This window comes from Haliotis cracherodii, unplaced genomic scaffold (assembly GCF_022045235.1).
Source record: "Haliotis cracherodii isolate W230 unplaced genomic scaffold, xgHalCrac1.p SCAF_15, whole genome shotgun sequence".
NCBI classification, from domain to species: Eukaryota; Metazoa; Mollusca; class Gastropoda; order Lepetellida; family Haliotidae; genus Haliotis; species Haliotis cracherodii.
In genome coordinates, this window is record NW_027266270.1 from 20,386,806 (window position 1) to 20,402,953 (window position 16,148).

General features: G+C 39.2%; 2 protein-coding genes across 3 annotated transcripts in view; one reads left to right on the plus strand and one right to left on the minus strand.

Moving 5' to 3' along the window:
• Positions 1-16,148, minus strand: part of LOC139462364 (U1 small nuclear ribonucleoprotein 70 kDa-like) — a 117,387-nt gene that overhangs the window by 31,210 nt on the left and 70,029 nt on the right. Inside the window, exon 5 of the mRNA XM_071244042.1 lies at positions 11,717-11,779. Within this exon, the coding sequence (XP_071100143.1) occupies positions 11,717-11,779 (63 nt within the window). The remainder of the gene's footprint in view (positions 1-11,716; positions 11,780-16,148) is intronic.
• LOC139462363 (potassium voltage-gated channel subfamily A member 1-like) overlaps positions 1-16,148 on the plus strand; it is a 169,947-nt gene that overhangs the window by 1,095 nt on the left and 152,704 nt on the right. The window lies entirely within an intron of this gene.

The following is a 16,148-nucleotide window of genomic DNA, read 5'->3' on the forward strand; positions in this document are numbered from 1 at the left end:
AGCCATCACAAAAGCAATTATCTGCACATAAACTGCCCACAAACAGATCATATTTGATATTTTGATCACGACAAAAGAGTCTATTTTCTGAGTCAGATAATTTCTTGAGATAAATTGACATCAAAATTTTATCAATAGTTTCAATTTCTGATGCAAACTCAAAATTAGAAATCGTCCTTTAAAATTGGATACTGACACAGCAGAAAGTCATCACAAGTTGATAACATCATGAAAATGTGTCTTACTGTGATAGGTTTCTAGCAAAATCACCACTATGACACTTATGAAGGTGGCATAAATTCCTGAAAACAACATACAGGGATATAGTTACCATCTATTATCTCAATGGAGACAACACAGCTACAACAAAAACACAGTGTACATAGCAATTGCCCTCTGAGAAGATGTTGATTTTGTAAGGAAATACGTATATGCACATTAAGGAGAAAACAGGGGTGCGAGTCTCACTACTCTCAGCAGTCACTCAGTGGCCTGGGTCTAAGAGAGAGAGTGGGGGAAGAGTGAGTGCACCACCATTTCCTCACTGGAACTGATCTTTCGCCAGATAATGACAGCCCAACTTTGTCCCTAATGGCACCCTAAAATAGCTGCTGGAATAACTTAATTATTTGAACTCTCTTAGCTCTCTGGAGCATCAAACTCACGTAGTAATATGCACCAACGGTGAAAAATAAAAACAAATCCATTATGTCTTAAGTTTGTTAACATTTGGCAAGTGGAACTTTTGACCTGGAATTGCATTTGACAAAACTTGGGAAGAGCAAATGTAGAGGATGGAAACCTTTACTGAAAATCAATTCCTTTCTTTAGCCTCTCTTTTCAGGACTTTGGGAGCCAAACTAGTTCTGGTGTATCTAAATCAAACATTTGATCGTATCAAAGGATTCAATATTTGATTTAAAGGTGATTTAAGCTTGCATACTGCTGCACTGCTAGATTGGATTCTGCTTCCGCACAAGACATGTAGTAGTGTCAGGACAATATATATACTAGGTGGCAGTTTCCGGACGTTGTGTACCCAATCTCAACTCTAGTGCTAAATGCTTCAACCAGAGCTCAAAACTTGGATATTGCAAAACTCCTTGTCATTGTTCATCCCCAAAAAGTATATCCCAGCTCACTTGCAGGGCTTGGTGCCTTACACAAGCATGATACTTTAATATTACACATTGATTGGACAATATGTATAACTTTGATAATATACCAAAGAGATCAAAGCTTAACCCTACAGCTTCCTTACACTTGCGTAATACATGCTGGTAATATTTGCATGTAACACATCACTAGGCAATGTCTTGCCCAGCACAACTCCAGTAACCCAAGGTTGTACCTGACATTTTGCCAAAATTTTTATGCAACTGTATAAACACTGAGGTAAAATTATTTCTCACTGCAGATATTTATATTCATTATGCAAACACTGATGTGTAAACCTGACTTCCCCCTCCCTCCACAACCCCCAGCTCTCGCAGTCTACCTGTATGTCCCCCACAAACGATGTTGCCCCCTCCCTCCACAACCCCCAGCTCTCGCAGCCTACCTGTATGTCCTCCACCAACGATATCGATGTTGCCCCCTCCCTCCACAACCCCCAGCTCTTGCAGCCTACCTGTATGTCCCCCACAAACGATGTTGCCCCCTCCCTCCACAACCCCCAGCTCTCGCAGCCTACCTGTATGTCCCCCACAAACGATGTTACCCCTCCCTCCGCAACCCCCAGCTCTCGCAGCCTACCTGTATGTCCCCTACAAACGATGTTGCCCTCACACTCCACAACCCCCACCACTCGCAGCCTACCTGTATGCCCCCCACAAACGATGTTGCATTCTAAGATGCAATTACACTCACAGGACACTACTTGAGTCTATTAGAACAGAAGGTATCTGCTTATTTTCACAGTATTAAAGTCTAGCTCAACAAAGCAGCAACACTGATTGATCGTGCATCTCATTCTCCTGAGGATAGAACCGAACAGGAGCACAATAAGTAATGTGGGGAAGCAATTATCAAGTACTGTTGATAAATTAACTCGACAAAAAAAATGAATTTGAGAAGTAATTAACTAAGTTGTTTCACAAGATATTAATAAAAATAAATAAACAATAATAATAAGAATAATATGATAAAAAGCAAGCAATATTTCAACAATATGTTCCAACTAGTTGTTTTTAAAAACCCAATTCAAAATAATTTTTATGTTCAGTATACAAGTTTAACATAACCAAGTTGCACCAGCACAAGAAACTTATAGTTTAATATCTGGTAAACCTAATCTCTCTGATTAATCGGTTTGCTCTAAGTTTGGTATCAACAACGAATCAGACATCTGATATCTTAACAGTGATTTTTTTAATTGCCTCTCCATGGCCTCGAGCTGAATACCAGCTGCACAAGCTTGAGGTGAACGTACTCCCATGTGGTATGCTGTCTATGATCACAATGTTCTCCGACCAGCCACAGTGTAACAAGGAACATACCTGCAGCATGTGCTGATGGTTGACAACTGCCAATATCTCCCCGACACCTATCAGACTATAAGGTTTAAACCATGTCTTCAGTGAATACAGCTTAAGCAAGCTCATCCTGTTTGGGTTCATGACTTGTATGGACACTGAAATTACTCTGACATTTATCTTAGACTTGCACAAGTCTCTAAAGCAAAAATTATTAGTTTAAAATCATTATTTATAGTTTATATAAATAACAAGAACAAGTTGCCCCTAGAATTACTACACATCCATGGACTTATCAACTTTTAGTTAAGCCTTGGAGCAAGGCTACATTTACCTCAGCCAGGAATGTTGATCATTTCGTCAACCACAAGTTTCCTTGGCTCTGACTTGATTAAACACACATTGCATTGATACAGCCCGAATATTGTTGACAGTGGCATAAAACAAAATTAATTCATTTCATTGTAGTTTTTAAAAGTCGCGTGTTAAATCATTCCCTTCAATATTATCATTTTTACTTATATCTTTCAATAGTTTTCTGCCGTTAAGGACATATCTTTTATGGATATAACATTGGTGTGTCTGGGCTTCCTTAAAGCTAGCTGTTGTAGTGTTTTTATCTGGGGACCAGCTCAATCAATAATTTTAAACATCAGAGTGCTGACTTACAAAAGGGACCCATTGACTTTGATCCTTAATTTTCAAACACTGCCCTCTGAGTAAAACATCAAGCATTTTTAAAACAGTCAGACCAACACTTCCGTCTACAGCATCAATCCCTCATTAATGAGGGTCCATCGACAGCTCAGGAAAGGTCAGTCTATGTTGAGACATTGACTAGTATCCCCTTGATAGTTGCAGGTATTTTCAACACAAAGGAGGATTACATAGCATAGGTGTAGCTATTTCTGAGGGGCTGTCTATCTGAAGCGGATTAACTGGCAAGAATTCAGTGTCTATGTTCAGCTCCGTTAGGAGATATGTACCGGGAAGTCTCTGACAAGACTGCCAGATATTTTATGTTCCGTCATTTACCGGTGTATCCTAGCGGATCTGCAGCCTCTCGTGTAATAAGTTCCCCAACACAAACCGAGTAAACACTTTCACAGGTGCTACAACACACACCAGCCTGACATACAGATCCATGTAGCCACATTAAGATATAATCAGATGTCCTCAAGATGGAAACTTATCTCTGCACGTTTTCAATCAAACCATCTTGGCCTGAGGTTCCAAATATAAACAGAGTGTAAAACCCATCATCAGAACCACTCCAGCAGAACTTAGTCTTCAAAAGAAGAGGGGAAAAACCTATATCATTACAAGTCGGAAAATGGGGTGTAAAAGTGGCCAGAATGAAATATTGATAACTGCAGAGGAGGGCAATCATCTCTGTGATGAGGTAAATATGTCAATGTTTACGGTCATGCTGAACATTCAGCCTCACCTTGGGAGTGTAAAACGAATATCTACAGAGTACTTTATACATCAATAACGTAAGAAGGAAGGTACTGAAGATGTTATCCAACATGGGAGCATACTATACACAAAGAATGTATACAGGAGTGTATTGCATCAACAAACATCAGCTAGCACTGCACACATCACTTTATCAGTGTCTTTTTGTATTTCTTTGTATTACCATCTCATCTAGCATAGGGAGTGTATAATTCCTTTAGCCTATGTGGGAGTGTATGGTTCATTTAGTCTACATCGGAGTATATTTCATAAAGCCTGAGTGGGAGGGTATATATCTGATATTACCCAATGTGGAAGGTATCCCATTGTGTTCATTGTTTGAGCATATTAACCAACGCGAGTGTGCCAGTGTTTCCAGTTGATGTGGAGGTATGTGTCTTATATTACTCTACATAGCAGTACAATGGTGATATTGGACACAAAAGGATATCTATTATTTTTCAACTAATGCTACTTTTCACCAAATTTGACATGCTGTCTCAGAGAAGGTCATCTCTAAGCTTAAGCTAGTTCTTATCCACAGCCATTCCATTACTGATTGAATATCCATAAACCTTCTAATGCAATATGTATCTCATAACATTGCTGGCAGGAATCGAAATACTGACAAAAAGCTATCAATAACCTGATTCTCTTCATAAACCCCTTTCCTGGGCTTTTCACTGTGCATGAATACTTCTGAGTATCTTTATTTCTCAAAACCAAATTTAAACATTAATGTGCAATTCCGCTTGCCATTAATTATATACTATGTTGGATCATTATTTATGATACTTAATTAAGTATTTTTTTTTCACCCAATCTGCTGAGCAAGCAGTTTCAGTTATCTTGGAAATGTATGTCATCTATTGTTCATTATATCATGATATCAGAGAATTCCAGAGTGGCGTCACATGTCTCACAACTGTTGCAGTTCATGTTGAGAGAGCTATGGAAAATTACTGATAACATTTGCATCTTATAATGTCAATATTCATAATGCATTTTCCCATTTTATGTGTTATCAAGACATAGTATTCGATGTGCCATCATAACTCAATTAACACCTGAAAATCTGAAAACAGTGTTTATCTCTTGATTGGATGACTTACAGACCATTGTGGTATAAATAATATTGCTGACAATATTCATTCACCAACAGCATCATCCCACATGACAGCTTCAGTCCAAAACTGTTGTTGTATAAATATTTTACACAACTGAAATGATTTTACCATGTAACAGAAATAAACAGATTCTCAATTAATGTTCTTCACAGTCTGGAGGGCATTGAATGTTTACACGTGTAGCCTGCTACTGAGCACCAGGGTGCAAATGTTAACTCCAGGCTTCTCAGATTTGATAACAACTTCTCATTAGCTCTAGCTCAGGTAATACCAGCACACAGCTTGCTGGAGGTTTGAGGGGCTGGAAGTTTGAGGGCTGGTGGTTTGAGGGCTGGTGGTTTGAGGGCTGGTGGTTTGAGGGCTGGTGGTTTGAGGGGCTGGAGGTTTGAGGGGCTGGAGGTTTGAGGGCTGGTGCTTTGAGGGCTGGTGGTATGAGGGACTGGAGTTTTAGGGGCTGGAGGTTTGAGGGGCTGGAGTTCTGTGGGCTGGAGGTGTGAAGGGCTGCAGGTTTGAGGGGCTGGAGGTTTGAGGGGCTGGAGGTGTGAGGGGCTGGTGGTTTGAGGGGCTAGAGGTTTGAAGGCTGCAGGTTTGAGGGTATGGACTTTCATGTGGTTGTCTCTGATTACAATTAATTGTAATGAAAGTCTTTAAAAGGGTAGACAATTATTCATAACTGTGGAAACTCATCTCTAAACTGAAGTGTAATAAAAGGGGAACCAATCGCAAAAGTAAAGGACTGAGTCAGTGAATAATGAGGGACTGAAGGCTGCTCTGAAACAATGAACGAGTGAGTTGGATTTTACTTGGCTTTGAGCAATAATTCAGTTCTTATATCATAGCATGTGGGAGATCTATGAAATCTCTTCTTACACAAACACCTCTACTTAAATTCTGTTTGCTGCTGCTGATTTTGTGAAATAGAGCTCGATAGACCTCTTTATAATCTAGATTCGTTTGGGTTTCATGAAATACACAGATAGCACAGTGGGACAAGTGGGAGGGAAGCCAGAAGTGATTCAGATTGGAGGCGTTTACCACTTTAATGCAACCAGCAAGGACAGGTATGCCAAGGATCAAATATGGGGCAAATATGAGATTCAAACCCACGACCAGTAGAGAGCAACACAGTTACGGAAAGCAAAATAGCATATTGAGGTGTGTAGAATACTGGTACAAACAAACCAAGCATCATTAGTGTGAATGAGGAATCAAACCCAATGTCAGTGTGATGGAAGTTGAGCTTTAGCTCTGAAAAACAAGTAGGTCACAGGAGGTGAGAAGGTATGGTTTTACGCCGCTTTAAGCAATATTCCAGCAACATCACAGCGGTGGACACCAGAAATGGGCTTCACACATTGTACCCATGTCGGGAATTGAAACCGGGTCTTTGGCGTGACGAACGAACGCTTTAACCCCTGGCTTTAACAACCTGACCGCCCGTAGGTTCACATGGAACCACTGGGGACCTCTGCGACTAACAGTGAGATCTTGATGTTAAATTACACCTCCATCACAACAGCCTGTGAGTGATCATGTATGATAAGGCTCAACAAGTGGGTGATGGAGTGAGCACCAGCATGCACTGATGAAGGGCAAGGTGAGACAGCTGAGAGAGTCCACACTAGTCATAACCCAGGTAGTATTCCTAGTCAGCAGCCTTTGTGAACATCTGATCCCCATTGTGGTAGGTGACCCTCCCGAGATTCATTCTGATACCCCAAGGATATATGACTGGTCCCTAAACCATAAATATAGCCACTTGTAGAAGAAGCATCAGTTAAAATGCTCCCACTTCTTACATGACAAGCGCAAAGACCATGATAGAAACTAACAGCTTTAGTCGACAAGTCCTTAACATATCGGGAAAAAAAACTCTAAAATGTCAAATTTCTACAGGGCAGTTTGGCAAGGACAAAAGGACTGTGCCAAATTCTATCGCAACCATGTACTTGACGTACAATTATAGATTCAAAACAATGCTTCACTTCAATGGATCAGCAGTCTCTTTCAAGAAATACACAATGTCAGTTGAGTGTAATTTAGCTAACCACGTGCCATTCATTCCCCTCCTTTGGGATCCAGCAAGTGATTTAGCTCTTCAGGACTCGGCTCTATGCTTCCTAAACAGTATACTACTATCAGAAACCTGGAACAATCACTGTCCATCAATACTAAACTGTATGTCGACTATAACACAATTAGGTCCAAAGGCATCTGAAACTACAAAACCATTCGCGCATAAATGATTATGTTTCCATAGCAACACAAGTATATTTGTATATAGGCTGAATACAGTCAATGGCTGACCTAGTTACAAGAAGGAAGTGTTTGTGTCATGGCTGACAATCAAGAAGGCAAGGGCCAACTTTAACAGCTGGTCCTTTGGCCTATGGCCAGCAGAATTAGCAGAGGGCATGCTATTTAATAAAGTGTCAGGTGTCATTGAATGAAAAGTTAAGTATTGATATATCGACTCAAAATAAACAAAATTCTGTATTTGTCTCTATAAACTTTACCTACTTAAATAATGTAGACCTGCAATTAATCAATTTAATGCTAAATATGAACAAGGTTGATCCATTAAATGTTTAAAATTGAACTTTTGGCACCTATAATGTAGATTCTGTGGCAGTGAATTATTGACTTTGACAGTTAGTGTTGACATTCATGCATTTGTATTGATAATGTACAGACATGAAACAATTCTTAATACATTGATATCATTATATATAATTTATGAAATCCCTATTAGTAATTATATATATATATATGTATTAAAATGAACAGATAAATACTGAAAGGAAGAATATTTTAATTGTTTATAGAGTTTGTTGGCTAACGTATTTGTGTCAAACGTTTAACAAGTATTACAACACTGTAATTTGATCTGAAAATTAAATCAATTTTCAAATACCATTTAACAATACTTGCCCACCTGACTGAGTGAGTGAGTATGGTTTTATGCCGCTTTTAGCAATATTCCAACAATATCACGGCGGGGGACACCAGAATGGGCTTCACACATTGTACCTATGTCGGGAATCCAACCCGGGTCTTCAGCATGACGAGCGAACGCTTTAACCACTGGGCTACCCGACCACCCCATCCACCTGACTGGACAGACATGACACACACTTGCGACCTCAATGACGACAGATCATGACTGTTGATGTATCTAAATAGTTAAATATGCTTAACACCTGGTTCAAAATCAGGACTAAGGCCAAAACAGAGGAGCCATAAAATTTAGAATACGAACAAAATGCCCCTTAGAACTAAACTGCATCAACAGAAGAGAAGCAATTTTGACAAGGCTATTCAATACAAAACTGTCACAGCAAACAATATTCTCACATTCGTAAATTCAGTTCCCCCTAAAAAAATGGGAGTGGTTATGAGTGAGACGTTTATATTCCAGGATTACAAGTCAGGAATTAAAACAATGGACACAAAATAATATCTGAAGAATAGCAACATTTACAGAAGACGTTAAACACTGGTTTCTGTCAATAACGTCTCGCACAAAAAATGTAATATTGTTCAGTATGTACATTCAAAGAATGCCATGAATAAATCATTCAGAGCCAATGGCCTACTGTATGGTGAACCTCCCACACTGAAATCAGGTTTGTGTTTAGAGGAAGGCTCCTTGGAGTTGGTTGGAAGACCCTCGGCAACCTTCTGACACTGCAGCATCATTATAAAGCTTTTAGGTTGACTTAAAACAATAATGATCCCAAGAGAAAGGATGAAAATAATGAAAGCACAATTGTGATGGGAATTGAATCGAGACAACACTTTCCTGGAATGCTGATTTTTGTTCCACATTATTTGCAAAAACAAACAGCATATGACGCTTACATCTTGATTCCCTGCCAACAAATGAAACAAGTGTTCATCAAAATGTGATGAGATCATTTGTTTTTGTTCTGAATTTCAAAAAACATGAAAGCCGTGATTTGTAAAGATTATTTGAGAATTATAACAAAGGTCACCAGTTTGAAGAAGCAGTGAGAAGATCCGACTGCCTGTAGTCTTCAAGTCCATGTGTTTTTGAAAACCTTGAAGTGTGTTGCATCTCTCAGAGAGACTCCGGAATATTTATATTCAACATCACCTGTTGTGTATTTGATAACACAAGCACTCCTGGTTGCTAACGGTTTCAAGATGTCAAGTATTTGATTCCGTTTCATGTCGTTTCATTACAATATGAAAGTTGCAACTATTTCACATGTTCTTTTGACGTCAAGTATCAGTGAACCATTCATGACTACTTACTCCGCTGAAGGCAATTTGTATCCGAAAAAAAAAAAAAAATCAGGAAGTTTCAAGGGAAATCTCCAGTCAAAGAATCTTCAAAGTGTATTACATGGCTGTCAAAATCTGACTTGAAGGGTAGTAACTTGTATGAGAAAGAGGTATTTAAAACAGCTGTCTGCTAATCTGAGGATGGTAGCTTCTCAACACGACTAACTGATTTTCAACACATCTAAAAAAAACCATGCAAAACAATTTGATATATTGTCGGCTAGGCTTTCTTTGAAAACGTAAATCCTTAATACTTGTAGCAAAAAATCTGTGATATCTTGTTCACTTAGTACAAACACTTAAATTCCAAATGTTTTGATATTCACATTCATCTTGAAACAATAATGGACTTAAAATGATATTCGAGTGAGTGAGTGAGTGAGTTGTGTTTAACACCGCTTTAACAGTATTCCAGTTATATCACGGCGTGTCAGCTTAATGTGGGAGGAAAGCCCGAAGTGATGCAGGTCTCAGACATTTACCACTTCGGTGAGACCCACGAGCACGGTACGGTGCTGACAAACCTAGAAACATAATCGGGGCGAACCGAAATGATATTCGAAGTCTACCAGGCAGAGACAGATTATACACTGGACTCAGCTTGTCCTGAAGTCACTACAGATCTCTTAGAGGGATTGTTAACACCTTCCTACACAATAAAGCTAGAGAAAGACTTGCAAAACCAAATTGCAATTGTAATTTTATAACATTATTAGCTGACAAAAGAAAGTTGTAATTCAGAGCATTCCAGGTTATTATTTTCCTGGAAATACTGACCACGTTTTATGAGAAAGAATTCAAAGCCGGATCTATTCATGGAGTGTGCCATGGCTCTTGCAGGGTCAAAATGGCCACTTGCAAAAATTAGAACAGTTGTCGTCTTCAATTAGGATATTCATTCTGAATGGCGTTTCTGACACCAGAGCTGGCCACAAACTAGACAATTATTGTAACAAGAAACTTGGGAGGTGGTATAATTAGTCTCCATCATAAGCAGGAGAGCCAACTGGAGCCCTGGACAATGTGAAGGAGGTAGATACAGTGACTGGCCCCTTCATATCAAGCCTCTCACATGGCTCCTACACAGACTACTCAAAATTTATAGACAATGACTTTTTCACATTGCTATAATATAAAAGAATTGGAAGGTCCTTAATTTCTTTTGAGTAGTATTCAACAATCGCCTCTGTTGGTCACCTTGTAGGACTTCTGGAATATATACTTTACAGAGTTAGAAACTAACAGGTTTAGTCCACTGCTCGTTACAATGATAACATATAGCAAAACCTCAAAAAGGACAAGTTTCTACTAGTCCTAATGATACCTTAACCATTGGGCAGTTTGTCAAAGACTACGGGACTAGTGCCAATATCTAGCGCTGACTTTATCAGGGACCAATAGTACGTGGTGACTGAAACAGGTTACGTGGTTCAGGCTGGGATGATTTCATTGACAGAGCATCGACGCTACCACCAAACACAGGTTTGTCTGGTCCAGGCTTGATTAGTTACAGGTTGCAGTAATAAAGCTGCAGTATTACAAACAACATTCATTCACTTACTTATGATGGTCATAACACAAGATAGTATTGTGGAGACAGTCAAGGGTTATGGCAATGTATCAGCAACACAACAGGAAGGTGCGAGCTTCTTACAAGTCATTAATATTGTTGTGTTGGAGTGGTGGTTAATGGTCTAGGTTCCATAAAGACTAGGATGAGTTCAGTAGGAGTGCTGACACAAGGTCAACACATTCAATGTGGCAATGAGTGAGTGAGTGAGTGAGTGAGTGAATGAGTATGGTTTTACGCCGCTTTTAGCAATATTCCAGCAATATCACGGCGGGGGACACCAGAAATGGGCTTCACACAATGAACCCATGTCAGGAATCAACCCGGGTCTTCGGCGTGATGAGCAAACGCTTTAACCACTAGGCTACCCGACTGACCAATGGGGCAATGAGTGACATATTGTCATGTCATGTGTACATACTCAGCGATAACTCATCACTTCCTTCACATGAAAAGGAACCAACTGGTATCTTGTGCCCATCATTCTTGCAGTAGCAATTGTTCAGCTATGTGATATGACAGTATATTCAGCCATGTGATATGACAGTATATATACCAAACACGAAAATTAAGGATCATGAATTAATTAATTTCTGCATCAGTGAGATACAACAAACATCACATGCAGACTACACTACTGGTTGACGGACCACTTTCACAAAGGGATCTCAGCATCAAGACAATCAATCGTAAGCCCATTAATCTGACCAACACCAAATTTACAGCTTTGATTCCTTTGTGAAAGTGAGGTCTGTGATATTTTCCCAATCTGGACTTACCCTCTTGACCGGCCCATACACTTCAAACTCTCTCCTCAGTTTCGACTCGCTTGTGTCATAGTTCTGCAAACAGAGAATTCCTGGTTAGACCAATGTCATAAAAAATGCTGTGAAGAAACACAGATGTAACAAAGGTTAAAAAGTCCATTTGGAAGCATCTTATATTAAGGCTGACCTGGTGATCAGAAAAAGTTCTTAAAAACATAAAAGTCTTCCCCATGGGAATAATGTTGATGATATTGTCTCTAAAGGAAGAAATAATACCCAAACTCTGACAAAATGACAAATGTGCACACTTTGATATGACAAGGTATATAAAATATTGAGATTTCCAATAACCTCAAACATTCTGAAAATATTAAACAGAATAATCAGTTTCAGATTTTCTTTTCGCATATTCCAAGGCCAACCTGGTAGGAAGCACAGATTCAGACTATGGCCCTGAAATATGCAGATCAATCATACCCAACTCAGAATCTGTCACCCAGACCCAGCCAATACCTACATCAATCAAAATCAGGGGTCCTCAAAATTAAATTGGGAGAGAAAAGAAGCATCACTCCAACATGATAGTGAACTGAATATCCCTTTCCCCATGAATCACTGTCACATTGCCTAACCATGCACAGAACATATGATCAGTACCCAAATACTGATGAATGGTTTCTAAAGCAAATTAATTTGATATTCTGCCATAATGGGTCCTGACATGAGGAAAAGATACTGGCACCAATATGCTTTGATGCTGAATGGGAGAGAGATGGGTTCATGCTTCTGTAAGAAGTATACAGTAAAATCCAGATCCTTCAACCGGAAACGATTATTCTTTTGGTCTTATCAACAACAATATTTAAGAATTGACTTCAATACTTTTTCATTTATATAAATAAAGAATGTAAAACACCAAAAGAATTCAAACAACTAGCCTCTATGGCCTGCAGTATTCCCAGCCAGTAGCTCTTACAAGACTACCACCCAAAGGCTGGTGACCAAGCAAAAGGAAAACATAAAAACACATTAGCATTCTGTAGTAGTTATGGATAATATATTCCCCTCATCGATATCCACATATGTTTGAGGGATGAATGAAGAAGAAGTAGCATAAAAAACATTTCTGTGTGAGGTTTAGTTTTTATGACGTCTATTTGAGAATAATGACAAATCCAATATCCCCTAATGCACTTCCAACAACAGATTCCCCTAACACCAAAATATTTGTACAATGCTTTTATATACTGTGTCGCCATCAACCATCCCACAATAGGAACCAGTCAATCTACAGAATCAATATCTTCAGCCTTCTGAAACACAGTACTCAGCTTGTCTGATTAACAAATAAGCAATTCATTGCAATCAATTATTTTGCGGTACAGAGCTGGGTGGATTTAGCTTATGCAGAGTTGATGAAGATGAAAGCTCTCTGCTCGGTGGGAGAGTCTCGGTGGTATTCTCGCCCACCACATCATGCCATCACAGAAATATCAGTACAAGGTTTTTTAACCCAACAAGTATAACTAAAAAGTATCTGTGTGTATTTAAGTGGCATTTTAGAAGCTGCAGTATCAACAAAAAGGGTAGCAGCATCTGTACCAAAATGTTGCATTAAAAGAATGAGGAAGTTGAAATCATCTTCAACACAAGGTATAAAATTTTCTGCTTTAATGCTGAATAAAGACAGACAGCTGAGATTTTATTAACAGGAAATTTCATGTTAATCCTATCAAGACTGTTTGATGATACCGATATACATAAACTCCCAAAACTCTAAGATAAACCTATCTGATAAAGGAGAAGTTGGAGGCAATAAGTTGAGTATTGTGTATATTCACCAGTTGCAACTTTAACATAATTCCACTCCTATCAAATCCAGAGATGGGATAAATTACCATAACATCCAATGTAAATGACCATTAAGGATGATTTACACCACCATGCTGCTCCACAGAACAGATGCCATTTCAAGATCACCTTCTGCTGTGTCCCGACCAGTGGTCTGTTTATTTTGGGTAGGAACAGATGGTCTGAAGGAGAAACATTACCCATGAGGTGATACTGGGGATAACAGGTAGTAGCTTTATGCTGAGTCAAGTTACTACAATGTTGCAACCCCATGTGACAATACAATGCTCAGTTTAGTTACCATGATGTATCTAGAAGATGCTCAGCGATGTTACAACATTGAAACTCCATACTGCTATGAGTTGATGCTTAGTCAATAAACTATGATGTGGAAACACTATACAATGTTGCAATAAAAAAGTCAATTCCAATTAGGAAAACAACGTTGAAAAATGTTTAACTTGAATATCCATGAGTTATGGAATCATAATGCTATATTCCCTGGTGCTACAGTTTCAACACCACTGCATGTGATCCAGCCACTCAGCTCAGGAGAGCGTGGGTTGGGAGATGTATTCATGCAATGGTTTCACTCTTCAATCCTCAAACAAGCCTGTTTTTGTTATCAGTGACATGACCTTGTTTGTTTTATACTACTCAACATTTGTCAAGGGCCACCTTTGATGAAAGAAACACATTATTCTTGTCCTTGGAAACTGTTGAGCAGTATACATTCATCATCCAGCTGCTGTTGTCACACTGTAAACGTGTCACACTGCTTTTAAGGTCATGGTCAAGGGCACCAAAAGCGAAATGGGGAGAACTCAATTTGTGCATGACAACCAAGTGCATGAGCCACTTGCCCACCCCCTCCAGCATTTCATTTGTGTCTGCTCCAATTATTTCTGCAATCTTCAGCTACAGCAAGAAACAAGCAAGGTTCCCAGATACATGAAACCAGTTGACCAGAGTCATCAAATTCAGAGGATATTGGCCAATTTCACCACAATCTCTGGCACATTTAATGAAGTCTTTAACATTTTTTTCTTGCTGGCCAAAAATGCATTCTTTTTCAGTCTGGTGCATCCATCCAAAAACTGCTAATCAATCTTGTACCTATCCTGCTATTAAACCGAACATGAAAAACGTCTCTTTCCTGCGTAATCAGGCTTTTCATGTCGTAATAAGCATTGATCCATGAGATTTGGGCTCTGTTTTTACACTTAACTGCAGAATTATCCTTGCATGTGTAGACAATTAAGGCTTCCTTGGGGTAATATCCTCCAAAATTTTACAAAAATATTCCCATTTGCATTTAATGATTGGAGAAAATTTGTCTGTTTAATGCAGGAACAACAACTGGGACAAGAAGTTTTCTTTTCATCTTAGGATGATAATGGAGGGCCACTTAGCTAGTTTATCTCTAAGGAGCTGACTTGAGACGGACATTCAGTCTATCTACAGTGGTGATTGACAACCATGTATTCAAAGATCCAATCCTTCCTCAGTGATAACAATATCTGCATTACAAGATCACTTTCAGCATTACGTTGGATTATTTTCTTAAATGAAGAAACATTTCTTTCAGAACTGCCTTCTCGTGTAGGTTTGGCTTTCACGTAAAGGAAAAACCTGTTTCCTGATGGAAGTTCATCTCTTTGCAGATTCTCTATTCAAAACATCCTCCTCTGATTATGTTTGAGAAATAAAAAATTGTAAAGAATCTTTTTAACCCCTGATCCTGAGTTCTCCAACTTGGTGTAACAATGATCAATCATCACCAGTGAAAGAGTCAACTGAATTGTACACTGCCTGGCATACTGGAACTGAGGAGGTGCTTTTTGGCGAGTCTAGATTGCTTTAACGATGGCGGTTCTGATAAGACGCTGTCCACCCTGAAGTCAGAATTACTCTTAAGCCAGGGCAAATGCTTCATGTCACCAGTGGAATCTCCTACAGGCTGAAGAAGCGACTACACACTTGACAGAGTTAGTCTCAGTGCTGTGAATGTGCCAGTCTTCTGGTGATGTAATCGGCTGTTTGCCATGCTGCTTATGCACACTGCTCTCAAGTGTCTGAACACATTACACATTTGGAACCGAATCAGGAGGGCCTTCACCTTCACTAATTAAATTGTTGGTGAAGCAAATGTTAATGGTCTGTTTAAGCAAAGCAGTTTGACAGAATCATGGAAGAAAATTGGAGGGAAATGTCAGAAAGTCACCGAAGAAAGATTTGTGAATTTATGCGAAAGTGACCTGGTGACAACACAAAGCAAACCAGGTTGCAACAAATGGAGGTATTGAAAGAGGCTCCTTTGATCTTGGCAATGAAGTGGTAAAAAAGACCACGGCAATGTTGTTGATAAACACAATGGTTCTGAGACAAAGACTTCGGGGAACACTAAGATTGATGATGATAATAAGTATCTGCCAGTGATAGACCTAGGACTCATCAAAGCAAGTCCGGATATAGAGAGTGAGTGAGCGGGTTGGGTTTAATGGTATTTATATTATATCCCAGTGTGTAAGTCCAGGTGGAAAGCCCTAAAAGATGCCAGTCTCTGTAGAAACCCAGTTGGATGGGCTGACTG